The following is a 20,236-nucleotide window of genomic DNA, read 5'->3' as shown; positions in this document are numbered from 1 at the left end:
ATTTTTAGGGGGTAGGTGTGAAATTCCTCATAAAGTTTATGTTTACTTCTGGTATTAGTGGAAATCTCTTCTCCCCTATGACTGAATTTATACTCAGGAATCTCAGACAACTTTGTGATTTCACAGTCAACTCATTTTATCAAACACAAAAAAGTCTGGAATTTTACTCTCAAACTGAAAATTAAACCAATAACTGCAGAAATCTGCACAGATAAGAAAAACATCACTTAAAATCTCCTATTCTTTTTCTTCTTAGGGGAAAATTGAGATTAACTAGGCATTATTTGTCTAACAACACTTTGGGAACATTTCAGTTAGAGTATGTTCTTATCAGCTTTGTCACGTGGAGAAAAACTGGGTTTTGTCATACTTTCCAGCAGCACTGTGACCTGTACTGAGTCTGGTGATGCCAGACTGTGAATTTATGGCATCTGTTTGTCCATCACAAAGAAAGGGCTATGGGAATATAATTTTGGGGTTGCATAATTACATTTGAGGGTTCTAACAAGTCTGAAGTGAGTTTGTGATAAATAATGTCCCCTGATTAAGTTGCCATTGTCATCGAAAGAAAGGATGTAAAGTCTCCATTCCTATTTTTACTATGATGATCTTTAGTTCTGTTATGTTCAGCATTTAAAACGTAGGATGATCTGATTAATTTTAATGTGTGAGTATCAGAATAAGCAGAGATTAGTGTGAAGGCAGATAATTTAAGTTCCAATTTATTTGGAATATTGAGTGATAATTAAGAGCTATTAGTGATATGTGCCATCTGGGAGTGTTGGGAAAATGCCACCTGAGTCAGTTACAATAGAAATTTGTTGCAATGGAAAGTTATTTGAGGGTCTAATTTGTCTTTTATTCTTTCTGGGATAATTCTTGTTCATTAGTCTAAATTTGAAACATGAAGTGCTTTTCCGGCTAAAATTATAGCACACGGATTTTAGGAGACTGCATATGGTAACTACAAATGTGTGATGTGTCTGAGCTACTGTTGCAGTTGGTGGAGTTCAGTACACTTCAGGCAGTGGAGCCAAGAGGTTGCCTGAGTTCATCCACAAGCAGACACGGGAGAGAGCAGAAACACTGCACAGACTCTGCTGCCTGATTCCCACTGACTGTGCAGGGTGCTCAGACTCCTCCTGCAGATGTGTAGGTCTCTGTGTAGACATCTGCGGTGTTTAATCTCAAACTGAACCCTGCCATATCAAACTGATGTCAAGTGGCCTGTCTCAGATGGTCATGCAGTTACTTTGCTTTCTAGAGCTATTTCTCTGCACCAGACAGCATTAGCTGGCCCTCTCACCTTCCGTACTAGCACAGCGTGCAGATTAAGCAAGGGTGGTGGACCTAACTGTTTATCTCAAATGATGTCTTCTCAAAGAAGAAATAGAGTAGGGAGTATGTTCTAGGTTGATCTCAGGAACGAAAAGGCTGTGCCAAGAATTATAAGTCATCAGTCCATTTCTATAGATATTATCAGAAAGACTGTCTGATAATGTTATGGAAAACAGGCTCAGTAGGTTTCCCTCTAGCAAGTGGTCACTGAGGTTAGCAGAGATATGACCAGTGTTACAGGTAAGCGTAGCCCCTCCGTTTCCACTCCGTGTAAAATTTCTTTGACAACAGAATTGGCAATTCCATATTTGGAGCTCAAAAACAATTTGAAAAACAGCTGATATTCAAACATAAAATTAACAGGAGATACTTTTGTTGAATAACTTCTGAGATTTAGACTGGAATTTGCAAAGTAAAATATTCTTATAAATGTAAACCAATTCCTAAAAATGAGTGATTATATGATCTCTAGCTTTGCTTTGCAATATGAATATGAGCCTGCAGCGTGCCCAGGTGGCCAAGAAGGCGTCCTGCCCTGTGTCAGCAATAGTCTGGCCAGCAGGACCAGGGCAGTGATTGTACCCCTGTACTTGGTGCTGGTGAGGCCACACCTTGAGGCCGCACCTTGAATTCTGTGTTCAGTGTTGGGCCCCTCATTACAGAAAAGTCATTGAGATGCTGGAGCGAGAAGGGCAACAGACTTGGTGAAGGGTCTGGAGCACAAGTCCTATAACGAGCAGCTGAAGGAGCTGGATTTGTTCAGTCTGGAGAAAAGGAGGCTTGGAGGGGTATTATGGCTCTCTACAACTTCCTGAAAGGAGGTTGTGGCTAGGTGAAAGTTGGCCTCTTCTCCCAGGCAACCAGTGATAGGACAAGGGAAAATGCCCACAAGTTGCACCTTGGGAGGTTCAGGTTAGATATGCAGAAAAATTTCTTCACCAAAAAGGTTGTCAAGCATTGGAACAGGCTGCCCAGAGAAGTGGTGGTCTTACCATCCCTGGAATTATTGAAAAAAGAATTGATTGTGGCACTTCACAATATGGTTTAGTGGGCATGGTGGCATTAGATCAAAGGTTAAACTTGATGATCTTGGAAGTCTTCTTCATCCTCTCTCATTCTGTATTTTATTTTATTACTTACACACTACGTTGTTTACAATAATTTTCTATACTGATGCCATGATGGTTTTTTGCCTTTTCTTTTATATACCCTTTTATATAGCTTTTATGTATCCTCAGTGCTTTCAGCATGCATACTTGCAATTCCTTAACCCTGATAACTTAGCGTAGTCTTAATATTCCATTAAGCCAGGAGACCAAACATCCTGGAGGCCTCACAGTGAGGCCTCCAGGCCCTCTCACAGGGCCAGAAAGCCCTATGCTATCCTGAGAAACCAGGGTCCTCTCTAGAACACATCCTGTAAACTAAGATAGGGCCATCCAGGCAAGAATTCCTCAGGATGGGGAGATATCACACTAATCATTCAAGCCTTTCATTGAGGAATCTTTGATAGATATGCTAATATGAAAAGTCTATAGATTGTATATGCGATACATCATGGTTTGCATTTCAGTGCATTCCACCTTAGCAAAGTGGTGCACCATAAAGATCCTTATTAAATACAGAGGTAAAACCCCTTTTTTCCCCTTTACCGTGTTTGGCTCTTAATTTTTAAGACCAAGAAAAAGTATCAATATGATATACCATATTTTATGTGAGTTTTCCAAGTGCAAAATGAGAAAATCAAGCACAACTAAAAGTTTTTAAAGTATGTGTCACACTGATTCTAATTAAAAGTTTGTTCAGAGTGCAAGAGTCAAAGATTCTTCACTCCTTTTATTCTGATTTTAATTCATAATTCAGTATTACCATCTTGAAACCAGTGAAGACTGATATCTTGGTGATAACCCTGTAGTGTGTATGTGTTACATAACGCTGCAAACATGATATTTGCCTTGGCACTGAACCATGGTGTGTGGTTCAGTTCCATACAATCAAATCAAGTGGTTGTCTTTATCTAGGTAAGCTACTGATATGTTTTGAATGTGATTGCAGTGTTAGTTATAGACCTATTTTATGTAGATAGTATTAGCTTCCAGTGTTAAAGCAGGGAAATAACTTTTTTTATTGTTACATGTGATTTTACTTCAGCCTCAGTTATTTTTGTTACTTAAAACAATAAAAAGATACTCTGTTCTAAAATGTTATTACTTCAAGTGGTAAATTGTATGGACTAATATGTGTACTAACAAACATGTACACAACACTTCTTTTAAGGCAAGGGTTAGCATTGTTTACTATTTGCCTTATGGGGTTTAGAGGTTTCACCACCACACATACAAAATCTCTCTTGCCCTTGGTTTGTGGAGGGGGCATGCAAACCTGGTATGAGCAAAGCACCCTGCCAGCTCCACAAATGGCCAGTTGCTTTGAATCACTAACCTTTAACATTTCGTTCTCTCACAGGCTGCTCTTAAAATAGGGCAGAGTTGTGAAATGAAAAGCTCTTTTAAGGAGACTAAGTGTATGAAGGATGTAATGATTTGAACAGATATGACTACTAATTGTACAGAAGAATGTTAATATAATTAAAATATTAAAGTAAATGAAGCCCATGGTGTGGCATCTGACACTTTTGAACAGTCATTAGCACTAATGTATGCAAGATAAGTAAACAGAGTATGAAAAATGGAAATTAACGAGGGTTGGAGAGGGACTGTGCAAGCAATCAGCACAGCAGCTCTCCTCTCACCTGTTTTGTGTTGCTATGTACTGTGTTAAGTGAGAAAGTAACAATCTCCTTACCTCTTCCCGTATCAGATAATTTAGTCTCTAGGCATGTTTGATATGTGAGATATTTTCTTATATTTCCCTTAAGATTTACCTGCTATGTAAGACATTTAAAGTTAGCTAGATGAAGAAACTCAATACCCTGCTTTAAAATAACAGCATATGAATTACAATAGCTTAACAGTAGCAAGCTCCTCAGTTTTGCAGAGGATTTGTAATCTTGTTTATATATCCCAAGGCAGATGGATGAATTCACTTCAGTGCAGTATTTTTTTCTCAAATCTCTGTAAATATGTTATAAAAATTACTTGAATAAGAAAATTAAGTATTCATTTGCTCAAAATATCAGCCTTGGGTGGGAGGTATATGTGCTAGGTTATGTAAATGCTTAAAGAACTGTAGATGTAGAAAACAGTCTTTGAAAGCCATATCTAATTATACATAAACATGTTCATCTCTGTGATTTCTAAACTTTACAAAGCAATTATCTTGCAGGCTTCATGAAGTATCAAACAAAATGTTAGTAAGTAACATCAAATATTGGTACTATAAAGGCTGAATTTGAGAGGAGGAGTTTTTTTAAGAGAGGACAGTAAAAAAACCTGGTTTTTTTCAGTAGAGTTTGAAACTGCAAGGGGTCTTGTAATTTAGCAGAGGTCTGTCGGAAAATACTCTACATTTGAACAGGATCTGGGGGTAAAATTAAACTGTTTGGAGGTGACTGCACAGTGCTGGTTTCTTGCATCTGCTGATTTCCTCTGACAGCAAGCCTAATAGTTGTCTCCGTTCAGCTGACAAACTAACTCCAGATTCCCAAGTCTGCTGGCCATAAGAGCATAGTAATAGAAACCCTCTTGTTCTGTCACTTATTAGGTGCTACTTTTGTGCCCTTTCAGGTGTGTAAAGACATCATGTTTCCTTTAAAACTGATTTTGAATGATGTTCAATAGTCCACAGACTCCACAGTTGTGCACTGAAGTTGCAGAACTTGAGAGTAGCCTGCAAGTAATTTGGAATAAAACTAGCAAAAAAGACAACATCATTGTCAGAGGTGTTAGTAATAACTGGATCATAGTGTTGAAAATCACCATAAGCCTTACAGATTACATTTTTAAGATGTCTTTTTTTGTCCTGAGGGTGCAGTGGAAAAGTTTGTGAAACAGTAATGCAGTGAAATAATGCTGGGCAAGATGAGGTTAGGGAAATCTGATGGAGCAAGCATTTGAGTTGGGACAGAGGCACAAGGAATATAAAATGTATAGGAAATCAGGTTTTACTGGTCTCATCATTTCAATATCTGTCGTTTCTTAATAGATTTTTTTTTGTTAGTTCTCTATCAAATAAAGTAAGTAGTTACCACTTAATATAATTAATCAGATGTTACTGTATAAACATTGCAATATGAAAATACATAAACGTGTATGATCCTTCATATCCTTTACAGAGTTCTGAAAACTGCTTTTCTTGTGAGATTTGGTAACCCTGAGCTACAAAGGTTACTAAGGAATCCCTGAAATTCTTTTGTAATAGCAAAGGCAGGGGAGGAAAAAAATGTCTTTAGTTCTGAGACTTGTTTAATATTAGTACACCAATAAAAAATACCAAAACCTTTATGTGATGCCTATTACATCATGAATTTTCTTATGGGTCTTCATATTACACTGGTATCAGTGAGAAAAGCTTGGGTTTATGGTGCTGCAGATGGTCTGATGTTCCAGTTTGTTTACATTTTTTTCTTGGTTTTGTTTATTTCTTGTTCAAGTTCAAGTTACATAGTTCAAGTTACTTAAGGAGTGGCGAATATAATTGTGACATTTTTTGGTTTAAGAATTTCTGCCGCTTTTATTGACTGCTGGATTTTTTTATCATGTCTTAGTATTGTTATGCTTATCTTCCATGCTGTGTAGGACAGAAGCTAGAAGAGCGAAGAAACCAAGGCACAATACCAAATCAAAAGACATTCAGTACTTAGTGTTCATCTCTCTAAAAATTACTTTCCTGGTTTAAGATAAGCTTCAGCTTTTCATGGTCATATGTAATGATGCCAGTCTACAACTGATTGAAAACCACGTAAACTATTAATTCATACTGCACATTTCCCATTATATATAAGAATTGTGAGAAAAATTCCATTCTTCTGGAGAATCCTCAGTCTGTCACTTTGCATAGATGCTTGCTTAGTTTAGTGGACTTTTGTGGTTTAATTATGAAATGAGAAATACACTTAATGTTCATGGAATATTTTTCTTGCAGGGTTAATAATGTCTCAGTATAGCCTTTGAGGAGGAGTTGCACTAAAAATCATTATAATATGTATTAAGTAAGCTGCAGCAGTATTGGAAAGAACTTTAAAAGACTTCCTGCTTTCATTTTTCTGGCTAAAAATACATTCAGTCTTGCCATGGCTCAGGAGAGTGGCAATTTTGAGTATTACAAAGCAAAGGAGGTGTTCTCAAATATAACAAACATTTTTATAGACACCATGCAGTATCAGTTTCCTGTTGAAGTAGAGATATTGAAATCTTTGCACAGTTAAGCACAGCAACAAAAGGTTTAACTAGGTCTCCAGAGTTTGTCAGTATTCAAAGAGAAACCAGTAAAAATTCATCCTTGCATGTCATCAAATGCTCTCTGTATCAATTTCTTTCCATGCTGTATATCTTCCCTACCGGGTAGTTTTATAACACCATATTGAAAACTTCTGCTGTCAGCAAAACAGACCAAGATTGATGTTTTTTTCATCTGTGTGCTCCTAGTGGTTAACAAATATGACAACAGCACTTATTTGTCTCAAAGGCTGGAGACAAATAGATACCTTGCTGTATTTTACATGGTTCATACATCTGTTCCCAGAAAGAGAGTGGTTGAATTCTAAACTGATGAAAAAGAAAATAAGATTTTGACTAAAATGATTTTGCATGCAATTTAAAATTGTGATGTTATACAATTAATTCAATCTTGATTAATGTGCATTTGCATGTTGTTAAACTGAAATGTTTTGGCACTTGTCTTAATAAGATTTGAGATTGAGTCACAGACTAGTGTCACAGATCTGGTGAAGTCCAGATTTTCATCATACTTCTGAAGTGGTACAAAAATGTATCTATATAATTTTTATTCACTTGCTATAAACAATAGAAATATGCTTAGTATTGTACAATATATGAAAAATATTGGTATTTTCACTGAGAGGTGGCTCTTAAACTGGGTGATTATAATGAACATTTCCTTTCTGTCTAAACCTACTGCTGGAATTATTTTTCAATCTAAGTTTTTGAACCCTTTTATCTGAGAATCAGTAATTCATTCCATTTTTAGACAGGCACAGCAGTCTGGCTTGAAGTGAAATGTTAGGTTACTTTGGTCCATGTTATAAAATTCTGGCTCAAGTTGAGGTAGTGTATTGTCTATACAAATAGTTCATTTTTTTGCTCTGTAGGCCTTTTTGGCTGGGCATTAAGTGAGGTAGCTTGAAACTGTGTCCATGTCCTCGGTGACTTGTTACAAATCCATCATTTGTGCATGGTCAGACTTGCATTCATGTTTCTTTCATTCTTGGCTTGTCTGGCTGGTGCAAAAAAGCAACATATTAAACATTATACTACATTTCCTTAGCTTCTCTGATCAGTGAGATCTGTAAACACTTTTGTCTAATGCATTATAGATTATAGACCTGAGGAATCAAAGATTACATTAAATGTTTACCTCTTGCTCAAGTTTTTGAATCTGAAGGCTGTTCCTCCTTTTCCAGTAGAATAATTCATTCTCTATGTACTATATAACTTTTCCAATGAAAAAAAGATGGGGCTGCTATGATGTAACAGTGTACTATAAAAAGAACACACTGAAAAAGGCAAGACATTTCTGGACACCATACCAATCCCTTCTTTAACTGGTAGTCATCACTCCCTAAGGTACCAACTGGATGAAACACAACCTTATGCAATAAATAGGTTAGGATCTGTGGTAAGGCCAGGGCAATAGAAAAAATGTGCCAGAAATTCTGCCTTACACCTTCTTCCTTTGTAAATAAAAAAGAGAATCAAAGTATAATTTATAGGAATTCTTTTTAAACTGCTCTGATTGGAGTAGTCCCACTACTTTCTTTCTCCTTCAGAGGTGTTTTTAGAGCACTTTACAGAACTTACTGAGGTATCAGTAAATTGATCAGACAGTAACTCATAGGTTTAAAAAATTCTAACTTTAATACAGTGAACTTAAATCGCCAGAGGGAGACGATTAGATTATTGACTCTTCCAGGAGAAATTCAAACTGATTCACATTTGTTTGCTAGAATTACCATCTTCAAATAATGTCTTGCTAGGTACCAACTAATTATATCCCAGTAAAAGAGTAAGTGTTGAACAGGGATACTACTTCAGGATAACTATACAAAGTGAATAGTTAGATACATTAGAAAAGTGAAGATGTAGAGAATGAGCGTGCATACTCATTAAGTAGAATAGCATATTCTGCATCCCTCCAGAAATTATCTGCTAGGTCATGTGTGTTGTCCTGGTGAGGTGAGCTCTCAGTAGTTTTTGGGTTCTTCACAGGACCCAGCTGCAGGATGAGTAGTCAGTGAAGCTAATGCTGCTAGTGCCAGGAAATGCTAGCAAGGAAAGTAATCTTACTGATACCCCATAAAATGTTGCTTTATCCTTGTCCTAGAAACAGCTGCTGATAGCTTAATTACTATGCAGACAGTACAAGTGGAATAATATGAATAATGGTTCTAATTCATAAAAGGACAGTCCTCAAGTAATATCATTGTACCTCAAATGCATACCTTTTTTCTCCCTTCAGACTCCCATCTGTATTTCTCCATACAGTTGTTGTCATAAACCCTCAGATAATGTTACTGCTTATATTTCATGGGTTAATATTTTCTCTAGGTTTCATATACTTCTCTAAATGCATATTAAGCATTCTCACATTTTTTCCCTGTAGCAAAAAACTACTATATTTTGAAATTTTTTTTTTTAATTCTTATGATTTTATTTACCTTATCCAAGTTTTAGTCTCTCCCCTTTGAAGAAGCAATTGGCAATAAAGGAATAAAACTTTTACATATATAGATAAATTATTATGCAATATGAATGTAGTAAATTCTGAAGAGCAAAAGTGGTGAATGATCATGCAGTCCTTTGATCATCTCTTTCTGTTTCTCTCATACCTATACTTTTTATATTTATGGAACAGGAATAAGCCCATGGATGGACTCCTCAACTTCCTTTTTTTCATTCTGCTTCCGTCAGCTGACCTTTACTTCTGGAGTAAATGGATACTTTTTCCATCCTACCCTGATCTCATAAATTTTGAAAGACAGTCACTATTCTTAAAATGAAGCAGCAGAGCATTTTCAGCAGTATTAGTAATATGAATGAGGCAGAGGAGGCTTTTGTCTTGCTGGGACTTAAAACAATTTAGAAGGTCAACCTACTAATTACATTTTCTGATGTCTTGAGCAAAGTTATTAAACAGTTACTTTGGATATACTTGAATTGTATTCATCACACAGTAGTAGTACTAATTATAACTGCTGTTCTTTGAAGGCTGCAGCAAAAGATCCCTTACTTCGTTTGGTATAGGTGTCTGTGATGTCTGTGCTATCTGAGCTCCAACACTCATGAAGTGAGGCTAATGAGGCCTCAAAATTAAGAGCTGCTACTTTGCAGGGTGTCAGGACAGTACAGAGAATAGAGGATGGGAATAAATTGCTTAGAATTGCTCAAACCAGTGAATAAGTATAATGGTGCATTCTGAACAAACTGCAAGTGCTGCCCTATTATGAACTCCACAGAAAGGAAATTACAATGATTGAGTCATATGGTCACGAGCATGAAGTTTGCTATAGTAAGGAGATCGTGAGAAAAATGCTAGAATAGCCTGTGCCATTTCTGTTATTGAAAGAAAATACATGAGTCAAAACCTGCATTATTAGTGGGAAAAAACACCCAAATTCAGAATTTGAAGCAATATCAAAAAAGAGGAAGCATAAAAGAAAAATGAGTAATCTACAGAAAGAAAAAAAAAATATCATAGCAAGTAGTGATGATCTACTTTGTCCTAGATAAGGGTAGCAATTGGAGATTAAAAAGAAAAAACAACATAAATTCATGTTCTACTTCTCAAGAAGCAATTTATTGGCAGCTGCTTCTCATAATCAAGCTTTATTGCTCTTTTTTACTTGTTTTTTATATAAAATAAGAAAAAAGGCATCTATAAGCATATTAGAAATTTCATTCTTTAGTTCACTGTATGAGTATTTCAAAGAGCATGCGTCTTACAGTTCTTATGAATGATGATACCTTTGTGATGCCAGATGCATGAAAAGGGGAAGGAAGGGTGTTACCTTTTATAAGTCTTTAGCAGAAAAGTTGGATTTTTTTTCCCTGCTATGCATGCATCATTTCTCATTAAAATTAAGCAGGGCATTTTTCTATGACTAATTGCGACATTTTTAATGTGTCTTAATCAAGAATTGCATGAAATTCAAGACGTTTAAAGGAGAAATATAGGTGGCAGCAAGCTAAACTGGGAATTTATTTAACACATACTGTTTTAGATGCACACACACATGTAAGCAAAGGTCATAAATCTTCAGCCCTCTTGAGCAATAAGGGAGGGGAAAGAAAATCAATTCTAATCAGGAGACCAGTGCTACACCTCATAATCACAACTTCTCCATACACCTGAGGCACTTAGTAACATTTTGTATAAATTTTAAGCAAAACCTTTTAGTTTTATTCTGTAATAGAACAAGGTGGAAGCGATATTAAGTTTTTATAGTTTCACTTCCTTTGTTTAGTAGTTCTTGATTTTGTTGTCTTTGCAACCATTAAAATCCAGGTTAAATACGACAGCCATGCACTTCATTGTTGCAAGAGTGTAAAAGGTTTGTTTAAAAGCAGATATGCTGCCATTAAATGATACACTGTGTGAGCAATCTTTCAAGGCATCACTGACACATGGGAATTGGCTTTTTATTTTATTTTCTCAAGTGGACTTTATAAAATTAGATTATGTCATTGTTCTTGAACTAACTTGCCTTGTGTCTTTATAATCTAAAGTGAACACAAATTTATGGGAAGAAAATTAATTCCATTTCTGTGCAGTTAATAGAATCACCTAGAATAACTAGCAATTTTATTTTCTCAGCATTTGATTTTTTCCTATGTCAAAAGTGAGCTGTGATTTTTTTTCATTTAAAAAAGTTCATCATCTTCTGTCTTGGAAAAAAAATTATTTCATAGATTTCTAACCTATTATCTTTGTAACCTAGAAGTCTAGCACTCCATAGATTCAATAAATGAACAGATTCAGTAAATGAATTCTGGACATATTAAATACTTCAAAGATGTTTTAGAATGTGTGGTAGATCTTAGAACTATGTTTTTATTCTTTCTAAATGCAATGAGATGGATACATGTAGGTGTACCTACATATTTTTAAACAATTTAAGTTGATTAAGCTTAAGCTTGTAAGTACTTGATTTATAGTCAGACTAGCATTGCCATATCTTAATACATTTTCTGGCACAAACCTTTCTCCTTCCTCTTTCTTTTTATTATATTCACAAGTTCCTTTCTCTTAAATTGATGAAATTGTACTTTCTAAAACCATAAATAAATAGTTTTCTTCTATATATATTAACAATTTTACTATTGGTTTTCCATTGGTATATTGCCCTGTCTTTCAAAACATTAAACAACATAAGCAATCAAGTTACATAGGTATGCAATTTTTAAATTGTGAGGATTTGAGAGCAAGATTCTGCTTTTTTAGCTAAGACTATAATATTTAAAGTGTAATGGCTTTTATATTGAACAATTGTGCTTTTTGAAAGCACATAAAATAGGCATGTGATCCGTACAAAAAGTTCTACTAAAAAAAGTGAATTTTTTGATGGTTGTGTAATCACTTATTTAAGAAAAAAGCTAATTCATCATTAAATGCTTACACCAAGTTCCAGGTGTAATCAAGATCCATCCAAATTTCTGTGTCACAGTTATTCTCAGGTATGCAGCTGAAGTGAATTTTCCATAACCTTCTGTGAATTTTGTTGTTGATAATCAATAAATGCAAGTCTTGGTGCATCTGTGCTCTTTATGAAATATTTCTTTCCATTTGTTAGCTCATGAAGAATAAGCTTCATGGACTGCAGGGCCACTTTATCAATTTATTATTTATTCATTTTTCAGCACTACAGCAGTTAATTAAATTTGGCAAAAAGTCATGTGTCGTTTAAAAGCTGAGTTTGATTTCCTTTAAACGAATAGTAAATAATTACTACTAAAGCAGGAAAGATCAGATATTGAGAAGCTGGATAATTGAGAAAGTGAGAAATGTGGTTTTCCTACAATATTTTTCTTTTCATGTCCTCCTTTATAATTGCATTCCCATCTCCCTATTTATTTCTGTGTTTGCAGAGATTTATTGTTCATGTTTGGCAGTTTGCCAGTGCTGTGAACCATGTTTTGCTTTGCTTTACCCACTCTGTATCCCATAAATCAAATTTTGGTTGGCTGTGTGTCAGGAAATGGTAAATGTGAAGATATAACAACATCAACAATAACAACAATAATAATCTAATTTTATCTAGAATTAATTCACTATAATATGAAAGGCTAAAAATACAGTGAGTGTCAAATACTGCTTAACCGTTGTGTGGTTTATGAAAAAATAGAGATTCTCCACAGACAAAGATAAAGAAATCTGGTTTAGAGAAAGATTAGAGCCATCATTACCACAACCCTTTTGGTGTCATATTTAGCAGCAATTGATTTTGGAAGGCAGTTAGTGCAGCAGGTAGGAATGTGGAAGAGACAGGCAGAAAATCAGAAGTGTTTGTGGCAAATTGGGGAAGTATATTAGTTTTTCACAACTTACAGTCAGTGTTCAGTCTAGATGAAGCATGATAAAGCCAGCACCCAAAAATAATGCTCACAGACCCTCATACCCTGCAAGAGGCTGGAGGTTTTGCAGACCGAGATCCCCGCTTCCTGTGTACGGGAAAGGAAAAATGAGGGGTAGATGAGATGTTTGGTTCAATGTTATGAATTTATTGATTCAGGCTGTGCTGCACCAAGGCAATGGCTGGTGGTGGGGAAGGGTATCCCCTCCTTGGTGTAAAGTATAGTGTGTGTCTTGCTGCCTCAAGCCTGTCCAGGCTGCCTACACAATCTGAAAGAGTTGCTTTTAAGGAACAGTGATAAGTGCGTTCTCAGTTCCAGTGTTACTCACTGTTGGTTAACTTGAATCTCCATTTAAGTGAAACTATACTTTTGTACAAAGATTGGGCTTCTTACAGTCTGTTAAACAATTAAGTGTATTCTTTGGACAATAAGTATAGAAAAATTAATTTATAGAAAACCATCGCAAACTGTCATTGATGAAAAGTCTGACATTAATAGAAAAGTTTCTTTCTTATGGTTCATAACAGTCTGTTAAACAATTAAGTGTATTCTTTGGACAATAAGTATAGAAAAATTAATTTATAGAAAACCATCGCAAACTGTCATTGATGAAAAGTCTGACATTAATAGAAAAGTTTCTTTCTTATGGTTCATAATAATATTCAAATCTTTTCCTGTTTTTTTTTTTTAACACAATACTTCTTGTTCTGTAATTAGAAGTGAATTTAATTATTATTCTTGTCCATTCTAGGTACAGAGATCCAGAAATAAGCAGTTACGTGAGCTGTTTCCAGATGGATTTAGTATTCATCATGCTGGAATGCTGCGGCAAGACAGAAGTTTGGTTGAGAACTTGTTTTCTAATGGACATATCAAAGTCTTGGTTTGTACAGCTACACTCGCTTGGGGTGTCAATCTGCCTGCTCATGCTGTTGTTATTAAGGTAAGAGCTTCCCTACTCTGCAAGCAGTTATCTGTCTTAGAAGAAACCTGTGAAGAAGTATAGATAGCAAGATCTCTTGTGAGTTTCTGGCCTGGAGGGGAAATACCTGATTGACTTGAAATGTTATTTATATCTCATTAAACTGATTCTCTCCAGTGGGAGTCTAGTTTGTATAGTAAAGATTTAAATATATCAAAGATTATGAAAGGATTAGTTAAAGTACACTTCTGAAATCATGCTGTATTTGCCTAATTTCAGTATTCAGCTCATCAGGATTATATTCATGTGTATTTATGTTAATTTTTATTAACTTTTCCTCAACCAGGGAACACAAATATATGCTGCAAAAAGAGGCTCCTTTGTTGACCTTGGAATTTTAGATGTCATGCAGATATTTGGTCGAGCTGGACGGCCTCAGTTTGACAAATTCGGAGAAGGCATCATTATTACAACTCATGATAAACTCAGTCATTACCTGACTCTTCTTACACAGCAGAACCCAATTGAAAGCCAGTTTCTTGAAAGCCTTGCAGACAACTTAAATGCAGAGGTAACTTTTGATTTGTTTAGAGAAAATAGCAAACTTTAAAGGATTGATATTATTTGAAACAAGAATGCAATATTGTCGCACTTAATAAAATTTTCATTGTACATATTTTATTAATGTTAGTGTGTAGGTGTGTATGTTTAAGTGAACTGCTACATATGTGAAAATGGGAGTCCTTTACTAAAGGTAGTAGGTATTCAAAGTAGGATGGAGGGTCAAAATACCATTAAGATAAAACTGTAGCAATGCAGCATTTACCTTTGAATCAGAAGAGGTTTTTTTAGAATTTAGTAAGTGTTCTGCATAACTGAAAACTAAAATCCACAAAAAAATTAAAGCCTGTCTTTCTGTAGATAAACAAATTCACATGTTTGACTGCAATACAGGGAGAATAATGGACTTGGCTTGAACTTTTTTTTCAAAGGCACTGGACATTTTTTCAGTTGAAGTCAAGCAGGTCAGCTAAACTGAAATGTCCAGTGACATAAAACTGCTTATCACTTTGAAAGATTTGTAGTTTGTTTGGTCTATTAAGAATAGACTTTTAAAGATTGCTCTCAACCATTTCCTTCTGATAGCACTTAATGATCCTAGAGATAGACACTTCTGAATATTCTCTAAGTGGAACTGGATGGATGCTCAGTTATTTAAAATTGCAACTTACGTGTTAGCAGTAAAAATTTATATCCTAAAGTTGGTTGTATAGGCCAGGATTACCTGTGGTTATTGTTCAGCACCACAATAAGTCAGGTGAGAGTGATCTGGGATACCATGTGCCTTTTCACAAGGGTAGAATCCAGCCAGCTTTCGTAGAAGAGCTTTGTTCTTTTTTTTGAGATACATGAAACAAGGGTTGGGTAGACTTTCCTTCACAGCAGAGGATTTTTCTACTTTTTTTAAATATTAGAAAGTTAGTCTTTTTTTCTGATTTTCTGTAATAGGAGTTATCTGAAAAGAACAGTGTACTCATGGCGTTAAAATTATCCTAGATTCCATAACCATGGTATGGTTACATAAGCTGAAGATGCAGTCAGAATTTTGTTAATCACTGTGATAAATGATTGTTAGTAGAAATAGCAATGGAGTACAATAGTGTAGCAAGGGCATGAAAGCAACATATGTGATATTACTTAGTCTTCTGTCATAACATGCAGGAAAAATTAGTACCTGCCAGATTACAGATAATCGATACTATGAGCACTGATAAGGAGCTATTGTGTCAGTGTTTTTTGGAAAGTAACTTTATAATTTCCTTTTATTTGGAGTCAGTCTAAACTTCTGTGTATGCTGATTTGATCTAAGTTAGGGGAATCCTCTGAGGATACAGGTGGTTTAGGAGAAATTGTTGCATTTATCTGGAGATGAATATTCCAATAGGCTCCAGCATTCTGGAAAAAAAGTGCGTTTTAAAACAAATGCCATCATCTGGATGAGTAGATAATCTTAGGAAGCACATTCAGTTTTAGGCATCTTCTGCCCTTTTGGTAGTAACAAAGCACTGTATGGATACGAAATACATGGGTTTTGACTGATTTGTTCCAGAAACCAGACAGTATGTTGATGACCACTGTCATCTTCTCCATAACAGAGCCCATTGTTAGCACCAGGAAATCTGCACTGATGTATAATAAAACAGCATATTGTTGGAGCAAAATCTGCTTTTATTACAAGTCATTCAGGAAATCCAAATGCTTATTCTCTAGTTGTAAAGAGAAACAAATTAAAGGCCAGAAGCACTGCTGAATTGTTTAAATTCTTAATTTATTATGGACACACCAGTAGCTGAAAGAAGGGCTAATAAAATGAGGGCAGCAGTTGGAAGTATAGGAAGACTTCATGTTTCCAGAAGAATATGAAATTGCCTTTATCTAGACCAGGTCTCTTGGCAGCAATAGGTAGATGGTAAGAATGATTCAGATATTTGGGGTAATATAGCATATAATCCTAGCCACATGATTGCTAAGGGGAATCCTGAGCCTTGAATTTTGTACATAGACTTATGTGGTGCAGGAGAGAAAATTTGGGCAATAGTGCAAAAAAATTGCAGTTTTTTCTAATCTCCATGTAAAAATTAATTTTCTAGAAGCAGAAAATTTTCAGATAGGATGGGCAAGGGAATAAATCAGCTTCTGTGAAAGGAACACAACAGTTTTTCTGTATGCTTCAGGAGAGAACGAAGGCAAATCAAGATTATGTGACAGAGTTTTGTGAAGTAATAAATGAGGTAATATGACAAAAGATTGCATCTCTCCTGGGACAAGAATCAGGGTGTTTTGGCTGAGATGAGCCAGTGGCAGGTTTAGAAAACAAAAAGAAGTCAGTTAGGTGGTTAGACTGTGGAACTCTCTGCAGGGAGCTGTTTCTAAACAGAAAAGTACATAAAAAACTGTCCAAAAATGGAATAAAAATACATTTAAAGATACCAAGTGCAAAGCCAATACCTTTAACTAAAGACCTTGAGATGCAATAGTTTGAGAATTTGCAAGAAATTTATATGATGCTTGTTCCTCATTGCCACATTTTGCCCTTCAGCACTTGCTGTTACCTAACTTCAGAGACAGCTGATCTTGATGCTCCAGTGCTTTTGTTCTTAGAAGAGCTCCAAGTGGGAAAACCTGAAATATACCCAATTTCATTGAGCTGACACCAAAATTAAGACTTTGAATGTCCACTGTGAATTCTCTCCTGCAGATTTGAGTTTTGGGTTGGTTTTGTGGATTTTTTTCTCCTAAAAATTAGCAGAATAGTAAATGATCAGTGATGATCAACATAGGCATGGAGATGCCCTTTTCCTTTTTTTGCTGAAATTCTGCCAGTGGGCATAATAGAATGCAAAAAGCAATAAAATAAACAGCTGGTTAGGGTACGTAGTTGAGAGGAGCAAGTTCTGGGGCAGTAGACCAGCTGGCAAACAGAAAACACCTACAGCTGTATTTTCTGGAAATACAGGAAGAAAGATAAGATGCAGGGGATGTGGTTTAATTAGACCATAAACTTTAACTTATCTGGGAACTATCATCAATAGCTCATACAATGCAGGTCACCATTCCTTCCCTAATGGTTTCCACCTGATAGAGCCCTCCCTGACAACCACAGCTGGACTCCAGCTTGTTGCTGGGACAACTCCTTTCCCCAGAGAGCTTAGGAAATGATTTGCAGTGCTGGACAGTAGGTATACCTTCCCCAGGATGTTTGCCTTTACTTGCATGTGCTTACGATTTTCCTCTGAAGACAGGAATGTAAAATGTGGTGACTTTTTTATTCTGGACAAACCTCTTAATCTTTTGTCTTGAAAGAAAGGGTTCTCAGAAGAGATGAAAAATTCCTTCAGAGCCCTTCCTAAAAAAAATTAACTCAGGAGGTGGGTGACTGAATGGGTGATCTGGGTATGGGGCAAAGCACAGGAGATTCTGTCTGATTTTGGACAATTCTAGTAGCATTAAGAAATTATTTCAAAAGCTTTAGAGGAATAAGACCATAGTCTTATGGTGCTGAAATAGTAATTTAAAATCCACTGGTTTCCAAAGCAAACAGAAAAGTGCTTATTAGGTTGTAAGAAAGATTCCTTGCTCTCTTACCATAACAACAAATATTTGATTCATATATAGAAGTTTTTCTTTGTGTAATCTGACTCACTTATACAACAATAACAGACATTATATTTGTAACAAAGGCACACATATGTAAAAAAGAATGTATTATGCTATACAATAAGTTCAGTAGCTATTATCAGTAATATTTTTATGCTGCTTTCTAATCTGTATAGAAATATCACAAAGAAAAACTCATTTCTCAAAACCTGCCCCCCAAAAGCCATGCTACTTGTACCTGCTTACACTTTTTACTGCATCCTCTGAAATATCATTTGACTAGATAAAATTTGTGGGATAGCATTTGTAAAAAAAAAGGCAAAAAGAAAACAAACGACAATAAATGCAACTAAGCACCTAAGCACATTGCTCAGTGATGGCAACATCAGTCACTGCAAAATTAGCTAAAACTGTGTGATGCTGATTATTACTGTAATTTAAGATTACATAGTGAGTTGGGTAAATATAGTACTCAAAACTGCGTTCTGTGAGTGAGAAAACACCGTTGTTTGCATTTGAACTGTGAAAAATCAAAAGTGTTTTATGACAACTGGTGCAATTGGACAATACAATGTCAACATAGTAAATATTTCTACTCCTCGATTATTCCATCTGTAACTAAGTGCCTACTACACAGTTGAGGAAATGCTGGAAACTTGGATCATTCATACTGTTTTAATAAAAGATAAATTTTCCATCCGTAAGAACTTTACTTGAACACTAGATGGCAGCAAATATTTAGATATTACTCTGGTTTATTTGACTGCATGGTAATTATTGAAGTTGGGGGAAGAACAAAAGTGCAGTATTAGATTTCAGTACTGTATCTGAAACCCAACTGTATTTCACAATTGCTGTTTTCCTTCAGTTTCGCTTTTAACCTCTTAAAATAATTAATTAGAATAGAATAGCAGTAGAGTCAGATATTTGAACAAATGGGGCAAAGAAAAAGTGAGGGGTGTTTTGTTTTGTTTTTTGTCAGACTTCATGGTCCTCAGTAACAAGAATATTATGTTTTCATGATTGTGAAAGTGGTTGTTGAATATGCTGCTATTGGACTATGTTGCTAAGCTATTTCAAGTTGTGCACTGAAAGATATTTGAGTCATGGAAAGAAACCAAATGCTCAAAATAACCTGTGTACAAATCAAGTAATAGTAACCTGTGGGTTCTATTCCATGTTTTCCCAGTAGTAGTCTGTGAAGAGCTGGATGCTTTTGTAGCTACTTCAGTGCATTATGTAGCTATATACTTTGAAAAATGGGACTTCCCCAACCTCCTTATGCTTTTGAAGAACAAAATATCACTTGAAAAATGTGTAAAACAAAGCTTGGGGTTACTCCATGCTATTAGACATTGATATTAACAAGGTTTTGATGGATTTAAGTTAACTTAAGGCAATTTTGGCCTTCATTTTTATTTTTTACCAGATATTTATGTTATTTGAAAAATAATGTCAATATTGTTATTAAGGTCTACATGTTTCAGTCTGAATATGCATATGTACTCACTTAGTTCTGTAGGCTTTTTTTTTATTATTTCCGCCAAGTCACGTGGAACATTTATGTGAAATCCAAACACCAATAAAACAAAAATAGCTTAAAAAATGCAGTAATGGATCACAAAACTTTGGTAAGAGGGACTTATGCTTGTTTTAACAACCAGCAACAACCAAAAAAGGTTTGTTCATGGGACATCCAGGAAATATTAAATTCTTCTGGTAAAATCAGGTTAAGTGGAATTAAGCGGTAAAATGTTTCTCATGAATGTAACCAATACAAAATAGACCTGAAGCTATCGAGTAAAAATGTGTGTGTGGTTAAAGGTTTGGTGGTAAAAGTATTGAATTTAAAAAAAAAAAAAAAAGTCACTTAGTAAAAAAAGTGATTTGGTATACCTGATTTAGCCTTGAAATATAAATAAACATGTTTACATATATATGTGAATATTACCTGTTCAATTTTGTTATATTTTGATTCAACAAAAATGTAGCAGGTACCTGTATGTTTGACTTGCAGCTACAAAAGGAGAAAACTATAAAGACTGTGTATAAAGAGATTGCCAAGTATGAGGAAGAAAAATCCTAAAGATTCTTGGTATCATTTTGTTTA

The 20,236-nt window shown here is 35.3% G+C and overlaps 1 protein-coding gene across 1 annotated transcript in view; it reads left to right on the top strand.

Moving 5' to 3' along the window:
- The window catches only part of ASCC3 (activating signal cointegrator 1 complex subunit 3), a 255,062-nt gene that overhangs the window by 141,175 nt on the left and 93,651 nt on the right, over window positions 1–20,236 (top strand). The window contains exons 15-16 of the mRNA XM_008637741.2: window positions 13,798–13,989; window positions 14,315–14,539. Coding sequence (XP_008635963.1) covers window positions 13,798–13,989; window positions 14,315–14,539 — 417 coding nt within the window. The remainder of the gene's footprint in view (window positions 1–13,797; window positions 13,990–14,314; window positions 14,540–20,236) is intronic.

This window comes from Corvus brachyrhynchos, unplaced genomic scaffold, assembly GCF_000691975.1.
Source record: "Corvus brachyrhynchos isolate BGI_N302 unplaced genomic scaffold, ASM69197v1 scaffold14, whole genome shotgun sequence".
In the NCBI taxonomy this organism is placed as follows: Eukaryota; Metazoa; Chordata; class Aves; order Passeriformes; family Corvidae; genus Corvus; species Corvus brachyrhynchos.
Note: the sequence above shows the minus strand (reverse complement) of the source record. Positions and strands in the feature narration are given on the sequence as shown.